Source organism: Berghia stephanieae, chromosome 2 (genome assembly GCF_034508935.2).
Source record: "Berghia stephanieae isolate SIO BIC M18660-M18661 chromosome 2, UCSD_Bste_1.3, whole genome shotgun sequence".
Lineage (NCBI taxonomy): Eukaryota > Metazoa > Mollusca > Gastropoda > Nudibranchia > Aeolidiidae > Berghia > Berghia stephanieae.
Genome location: NC_088361.1, coordinates 115,798,899 through 115,808,056, shown reverse-complemented (window position 1 = coordinate 115,808,056; position 9,158 = coordinate 115,798,899). Strand labels below are relative to the sequence as shown.

Below are 9,158 nucleotides of genomic sequence, written 5' to 3'. Positions count from 1 at the left end.
TAATGAAATCCTCTTTCCATCTAAAACCCCAGCACCATAAAAAATCGACTTCTTTGGAAAATTCGATGTTTAACTTTCTAAAAGGTAGCAAGACGTTTCTATCGATTAATATAATTCTTTAATGGACTTCTCCACTTGTTGCTGATTGGTCAGAATATTGTCAAAGATTAAACGGAGAATAAAGACGAAAAGCAACATGTGCTATATAATGCTTTTACTCTAATGCGGCTATGTGGTCTAGTGGTATGACACTCGCTTTCTGATCGAAAGGTCCTGGGTTCGAGCCTCACTCGGCGCAAAGTTGACTTCTTGGAAAAGGCTTTTTACTCACATTATCTCACGGTACTCAGGTGTAAATTGAGTACATGTCCGTTAACAGCGTTGTGTTTTTCGGAAATAAAATTGTAATATCGCCTAACAAGCGTCATGTCTCGTTCTACATGTTTCGTGCTGCTGTTGGTCAGGAAGCCTTTGTAAAGCGCTTTGAGCACTATTAGTGGATATTTCGCTATATAAGAGCTCAATGTTTTAAATGTACGTAATACATACATCACTTTCACCATTTTTCATGGAAATATCTTTAAACATAATTATATTTGTCAAAGGACGTAATGAGCGAAATTTCATTAAACTCGGTACGAATTGACTGTAAGACACATTTGTGCGGTTATGCTCTCTAGTGACATGACTCTCGCTTGCAGTTTGGAAGGTCCAGGGTTCGAGACCCGTTCTAAGCTGCGTATAGTTGGGTCCTTGGAAATGGCTCTTTACTCATATTCTCTCACTGTACTCGGGTGTTAAAAGAGTACCTGGCCTTTAACAGCGTTGTATATATTTGTCGAAAAACCATCGCCTAACAAGCGTCATGTCTCGTCCAACATGTTAAGTGTTACTATTGACTCGAGACCCCCTGTAATGCGCTCTGAGCACGTTAAGTAGATATAGATAGAATGGAGTTGACGTCACACGGGTCTTTGTTAATTTTTTTGCCATCCGCGTTATTGAGTAATTCTCACTAAAGTGAATTATCCAGATTATAAAAGTTCATGGTTACACAGAGTTTTGTGTGCTAGTCAGGTATACTTCCGGATAGCAATGTTGTGAGCTTCTTAGCCAAGCGCATACTATCTATTGCACTGTATAGATGCTCTAGCTTTTGTTCTAGTTGTGTTAACACGTTTATGAAAACACGCTATTTCATATAAGCGTGTACTTATGTCACTCAAAGCAGGCAAAACTATATTTACATCATTTTTTGTGTGTCAATACACATATCGTTTCCCCTATATTGATGATAAAACAATTAGGAACATCTATATGGCTCTTTAGTCAAATCAGTAACAATACTTAATGTTGTTCGCTGCTGCTCCCTCTTACCTCATTGCAATCGTATCTGTCTCTATTTGTAACAAGCATGTTGTAGGTAAAAGATCAAAGGTCAATAAACTCTTCCCTACCTGTCCGTTCAAAACAGTATTGGGTTTCTACCACTCCAGATTGTTCCGAGTATATATTTCCAGATCGCTGGCTGCCGTCCCAAGCTCCCTGCTTGAATTGCTTACTAACTTACATAACTTGTTACAACCTTACGTACCTTCATCCAATTTTCCGATAAAAATAGCTCATCATTTTCTAGCTATTAGCATACGTGTCCTGATATTCTCCATTCTTCCTCTATTATTACTGCCTTACCCCGACAAAACTCATTTTCTTTAGATTTTGTCTTGTCAGAAAAAAAATTACTTCAAGATATAGGTCGATATGAATAATCCCCAGCTTGTAAACAAAAAAAATGTTTTCATTTCCGACACCAAACGTTGAGGGTCTTTAATCGATTGTTATTTTTATGTCGTGAAATTTTGTCTCAATAAAATGAAAAAAGTGTTTTGACAGATCAAGGGAGTATTATTATTACTTTCAGTTTTCTCTAATATGTTTCCCTGCCAGTTACAACGATAATAATAGTAACGGTATATTATAACGTAATCATCTAACGCTTCATTATAGAGTTTAAGTTTAGCTATTTTAAAATCTAACCATTATTAAAATAGAATGAGAACAGAGAGATGTTCATATGGAATGTATATGTGTGCTCTTGCGTGATATATTAGAGAGCAAAAGCGAGAGAGAAAGATAGATAGTGAACGAGAGAAAGAAAGAAAAAAAAAGAAAAGAGAGAGATAGAGAGAAAGAGAGAGAGAGAGAGAGAAATGAATAAAAAAAAAGAAGGAAAGAAAGGAGGAGAGAGGGCGAGAGAGAGAGAGAGAGAGAGAGAGAGAGAGAAAGAGAGAGAGAGAGAGGAGGTTGGAGAGGAAGAGAGACACAGAGAGAGATAGAGATAGATAGATAGATAGATAAATAGATAGATAGATAGATAGAGAGAGAGAGAGAGAGAGAGAGAGAGAGAGAGAGAGAGAGAGAGAGAGAGGGGCGGGGGGTTCTTGTATGAATGTACTGTTGGTATAATATGTTAAAATTAGGCGTTAGATTTTCTATATGCAACGTGAAAAATGATTACATGGTAACATTACAAACATAACAACAATATTATGGTGAAATGAGAGTATTGTCCCCATTTGGCTAAGGAATTCATTTCATTATGAAGAATAAACACACGAGATGGCCAAACACTAAGAGAATCTGAAATCAGAAAGATGTTAAAATTTTCGTACCTTTAAATACTCATTATAATGAATACATAACTTTCATAATACATAATATGTGACCCATCGTCTCAAAACAGTATTATGTCAGGACGAAGTAGTTGTTGGAAATTGACTTTATAGCCACAGACATGAAAATTGGGGATTAATGTTTCTTAGTTACGGTGGGAGAATTAATAAAATTTCGTACATTGAGAAATTCTCAAAGTCCGTATTTCTTCTCATTTTAATTCCAAATTCACTATTCAGTGTCCAAATCATAATACCGTTTTGAGACGGAGGGTCATATATTGATTGTCGGGGTTCAAATCTCTGAAGTCTCGATTTTCACGATCTGCAGATCAAAACTCGGAAGTTTACATACGAGCTTTGTGCACCATGTTTTATTTAATCTTTGGCGGATCAGACCTCTGATGACGCACATGTCATAATATCTATATATTATTCTTCAACCGAAATAAATAAAGATTGATAAATAAAAATAAAGTTTATAAAAATACCGAGAATGGAAACAAGGCGAAGTGTTAAACTTGCTAGTTTGCCTTTATGGTATAAAACAAAACCTCACCTAAGCTTATTTGTTATCTCGTGCAACATATGGGAATTAGAGGCAAGGTGCATTTCCTTAGACAATAACTCACAAATCTATTTTTACTAAGGTGATGGTAAGCATTGCATCGTCTGATCAAGGTGTTAATCCATTCAATTGTGTTTTTCTCTCTTTGTTTTCTGGCACTGACCAAATTCTACGATTGATTTCCAGCAATTGTAAAAACAACAGAAAACAACAAAGAAAGAAAAAACCCCATAAACAAATACTAGAGCATTTTTATAGAGTAATATTCACTAAAGCGCTTTACAACGGGTTTCTAGCCAACAGCAACTTAACGTTTAGGATGAAATACGAATCTTATTAGGTGATAATGCATTTTCTTCGACAGAGACAACGCTGTTAACGACCAGACTACCTGAGTACGGTGAGAGAATGTAAGGACTCAACAATGCACGATCAGAGCGGGACTCGAACCCTGGACTTCAGATTCGAAGGCGAGTGTCATACAAGAACACATAGCCGCACAATTGTGTAAATAATCAATATTTCATGCCTTAAAATGTTCATCTCATTGAACAAGTCAAGAGGTTATTTTTTTCAAAAATAGAAATTAACTCGATTATTGACTGGAATGCCTATACTATATACATAATATATATATATATATATATATATATATATATATATATATTATATATATATATATATATATATATATATATATATATATATATAAAATTCAATCGATTCGTTATATCGCTTGGGTGTTTAGCTATGGAATCACGTCCCGGCAACGTCGCTAGCGAGTAGAAATTTTCATGACTGGCTCAAGATTTGGCATGCGAGTTTTTCTCTGGCATTTCGGATGATGAAGAAAGAGAAAACGGTGCGACATTTTTGGCACCGGGTCCTGAGAGAGGGTCGCGGACTGAGAGAGAGAGAGAGAGAGAGAGAGAGAGAGAGAGAGAGAGAGAGAGAGAGAGAGAGAGAGAGAGAGAGAGAGTACTCCACGTCTTTTGCTCGCGAGAAGCCACCGGCATCAAACAACAAAAGCAGAGCAGATCGAATGACATTATCACCGCGTATTTTAACGCGTATTTCTACCTCAAAACTGATAAAATGCTAATGTTAAACTAAGCTACTTATTTCTGCTGCAACTGATTCACAACTTTGGAAGTATTTTGCATATATTGCATGGATTTATCTCAATACAAATCACTGTGAAATAGTTAATGTTATTATAATTGTTTGATATTTTGAAATTATTGAAAGTTTAAAAGTTTATTTCCAACAAACGGATTATTCTGGTCAGGACATTTGGATTTCTAAATTTACGAATTTATTCACTACAACAGTGTATTTTGAGTTATTATTTCAATGCATAATTATCAGAAAATATAAAATAACAAACTTTTCACGGGAAGATAAAAAGTTAATTTACCGATTAGATAATAAACATGAGAGATAAAGAGAAATCATAATACACAATAGTTTTATTTCGTTGAAAAGGATTCGTATTGTGTTAAAATGGAATAAGGTGAGAATTAAGACTGTGACTTTGTAATTATTCCTTCACAGAGATTTACACAGACGAACAAGGATTGATACTAAATTATTGATTCTAGCATTCTTTAAAATGAATCTTTGTTCATAGTAAACATTTCAGTCATAAAATAGCCCATATTGTTATACGTCACGATGTATCCTCATATTCTCTACATTTTATCTTTAGACACCATAATATACTTCATACATTTCATTTGATATATTGGATTACCATTTTGATAACAGGATCTGATTTTCAAACTACTGCCAGTATCATGGCGTCTTTGGGTTTTGCCGTGGACCAATTTACACCTGGATCCGCCGGCCAATTGGCTTACAATGGCGTTGACTATACAATCCAGCCGGGGATTGGAACCCCCAATAATCTCACAACAACATCTCCACCCTCATCACCAGACTGTGATAATGTTTTGCAGGGTATGGCGGGGCCCCCACCCCGGTACAGTGGGCCTACCCGATACGCTATTAGTACCATCCTCATTTTGGTGCCAATCTTGACCGTCTTCGGGAACAGCGTGGTCATTCTAGCGGTCATTACACACAGAAAACTAAGAACTCTTACAAACGCCTTTGTCGTGTCTCTGGCACTGGCTGATATGTGTGTGGCTTTATTCGTCATGCCTTTTTCAATATATCAACAAATGAACAGTAATGAGTGGCTTCTCGGGAGGGTTTTGTGTGAGCTTTCGTCTAGCCTTGATGTGATGATGTGTACCGTTTCTATATTTCATTTATCTTGCTTAGCCATTGACCGGTATCTTGCCATCTGCCGCCCCTTCCTTCATGAACGTTTAACAGCCAGATGGGTGATGGTCATGCTAATCATATGCTGGGTCGTACCCATATTCATCTCATTCATACCAATCCTGAATAGTTGGAATCACGTAGGAATTGAGGATATCATCGCGTGTGCTTTCCCCGAGGGCGAGAATGTATGCGTCTTTATCGTCAATATCCCATTCGCCATTATCTGCTCTCTCATCGCTTTTTACATCCCCGTGGTATTTATGGGTGTTTGCAATGTCAAAATTTATATGGCCGCCATTACCCAGGCTCTACAGATTCGATCTTTAGAGCGAGCGGGTCATCACGATCATTACAGCCATTGTAAACGAAAGGGAAAATTCAAGCAGGAAGCTAAAGCTGCGAAAACGCTTGGAATAATCATGGGCTGTTTCTCTGTATGTTGGTTTCCGTTCTTTATCATTAATATAATCGACCCTTTCATCAAATACAATATCCCATACATCCCATGGCAAGTGGCTCTATGGCTAGGTTACATCAATTCAATGTTAAACCCAATACTTTATTTCTACTTCAATCGCACGTTCAACAATGCTTTCCGCCGATTGCTATCTTGCAAGGTCTGCAAAGGAGTCCGCGATTACGAGGAAGACATTCATACTCAAATGTCCGAATGACTAGCGGCGTCCCACCGCGGAGGTGGGCCACGTAAGGCTAGCGGCAACAGTGGACACAGTGGCCTTAGTGGACACAGTGGAAACACGCTTAGCAGCTACGTGGTAGACAGGCAAAACAGCAGCAACAACAGCAACAACGGTAACGGGGTGGGGAGAAACAGCCTGTCTGAACAACAATACCTCTGCGTGGGACGAAGCATCAGCGCCCAATTTGACTCCAATAATGAGCAGTGCCAACGACTAACCACTAGTGCAACAGAAGAGACCATCGCCGAACATTACTCCTGACATAAGGTGAACTACAACATAGATGTTACGGGCCTTTGCTCCCCAGATTTTGCTGAGATATTTTTACTCTGAGATTACCTCAACGCTATGGATGGTGCTGTCTCGTGTAACATTAATACCATATCAACTCGGTGCATACGGTAAAATAAACTTGATATTAAGGCGACATATTAATGAAGAATGGTGGTACGGACTTGTCTGTCTGACATGCTCATTCTCTGTGAAAGATATATCGGCTCTCCTGGCTGTGATAAGATTGATTAATTAATGACTTTCTACAACTGTAACTATATCGAGATATATTACTATTTCCACCTTAAGCCATCAACACTCCACATTTCGAGTTGACACCTGGAAGCACCGAAAACCCGAGCTGGCTAAATATAGGAAGGGAAATAAACAGAGCGAAAAGTCTGTGTTCCGTGACGGATTAATTATTCACTGTTCCCATTGGTGTTGGAATGATTAAGATCATTGTATTACCTCCCCTGTGTGAATTCACCAACCAATCTATCTGCCATGGATAACATTGAAAACTCTCTCTGGGTGGAGGGTAGGGAAAGAGGTAGAAGATGGGAGCTGACCCCTACACCATGATCTCTTTGATAAAATTTGATAAGATTTTATACCTGCTACAGGAATTTTGGAGGGCAAAGATCGACACATTCAGGGAAAGGATAATGCTTGTTGACATCAATTTTGGAGCAGTTTTTGTTTTGTTTAAAGGACAAGTTCTGCGTTTAAGATCTCGCTCGCGTGGATGTTTACCACTCCTGAGTCAAGTGGGATTCACGTTTCTGTTCCAACTGTGGCCAACTTGATTATCCTCACTCAAAAACAGGAGACCTGGACTAACGGAACCACATGACAATTTGACCTCTCATCGCCATGGCAATATCATTTAATCTCATTATATTTACTCTTTTTTTTATTAATTAATATACTTTTCTTTTTTTTTTGTCAACACAGTCTATGAAGCGAAGTCAAGAGCACTCTGAAAAAGTAAAAAATAAACTAAATTCAAAAGCATATTTGGAAAAAAAAAATACAGGTTAAAATTTCTGAATAATAATATGATTGATTGCTTTTCATAGATAGTGGAGTAATAACTAGTCTGGACCGAACATTCATGATTCTGTGTGGCATATTGTCATATTGCAGTATTTAAACACGCACACACACACACACACACACACACACAGCCCATGCAAATCCACGCACACATATACATACCAAAACGCCTACTCATAAACCTTCTGCCCATAGTGTTTCAGACTTTCTAAGTAAATAGCAATGAAAAAAAAGGCTAGAATTCAATTCGTCAAGACCTCGAAATGTCCTGTTTGTCAACAAAACAAACGATTTACTTAGACACTACAAAATGAAATGTGAGACGAGCTTATGGTGGTGCTAATCGAATAAACATGACAATGATTATAAGCGAACATTTTTGGGGTCTTATTTTGACACATGTGCAACATTGATATAAAAGTATTTCACGAAAAACGTCTCCAGATTCAATTTCTGAACATCATGTATTAAGATAATTGATTTCACGTACAGGAGAGCTGCACACGTAGCATGTTATTTGCCCATTATGCCAACCTTATGATATTGACGTGTTTTCCATAGGCTAAGAAAATCTAATTCTATTGCATTCATTGTCTTATATAATATTTTTTAACATGTTGATTTTAATGAAAGGCATATAGACGATTTACCACGAACATTTGTTTACATTTAAGAAACTGCCGTCTTTGTCATCATGGGCCAATCATTTTTAAAAAGTCAAATTTCTTTGCAAGACATAAATCAAATAAGGTTGGAGAAATTTCTAAATTCTTTTATTTGAAATACTCAAAAACTCTTTGAGCACATGTAGTTATATTGCGATATATAAAAACACAGATTTTCATATCTAGGGTGATTATAGAGCTGAAGGTTTGTAATGGCAATACTAATATTGAACTTTATACCATTGGTTTGGAAGTAGACGAGTCTAGGACAAAGCGGTTAATGATCTAAAAAATTTTCAGCAGATCAAAATTGGACAAAGAGGCTTAATTGAGAATCAAGACAAGAGCACTTAGAGCTATTTTTGTCTCTTCACCCTGACGTCACTTCCTTTTTAGATACACACTCTTTCATTGATGTAGACGGCTCCCAATAAAAAAGAATTGCAACATTCTTAGTCACACAAGAGATCTTTTAGTTTTTACAAAACTTGACCAATAAAAAATATCAACATCGAGTCAGTCATACTTTAGAGCCTTTTTATTGTGTCCTGTTTTTTAAAACAAGTTAAAGATGTCATTAAGCAGTGTAGGTCAATGCAGGAGAAAATAAAAGCACTGGGGCAAAAATATATCTGATAGGCGATTTACACTTTCTGAATTGATATTTTCTTGGTTTCTTGGTTTCTTGGATAATCGGAGCAAAAAATTGAGTTTTATTAAGCGCATAGCGCATGGAGACACCCATGAGAAATGAACTTATATCTAAATATTTTTGGTCCACAGAAAATCCTACTGTTTTGATCTTTTAAAGTTTAAACCCCGCTGCTCTAGATATCAAACAATCAACTTGTCTTATCATTTCTACAAATCAACAGTATTGTCACGGCATTAAAAAGACATTAGAAAATAAAACAATATATTTATGTTGTGT

The 9,158-nt window shown here is 36.9% G+C and overlaps 1 protein-coding gene across 1 annotated transcript; it reads left to right on the top strand.

Moving 5' to 3' along the window:
* The first annotated feature begins 4,263 nt into the window (after positions 1 to 4,263).
* LOC144966323 (5-hydroxytryptamine receptor 4-like) lies at positions 4,264 to 7,517 on the top strand. Its single transcript, XM_078902574.1, has one exon. The coding sequence runs from the start codon at positions 5,037 to 5,039 to the stop codon at positions 6,201 to 6,203; it is 1,167 nt and encodes a 388-aa protein (XP_078758700.1). The 5' UTR covers positions 4,264 to 5,036; the 3' UTR covers positions 6,204 to 7,517.
* Positions 7,518 to 9,158: the final 1,641 nt, after the last annotated feature.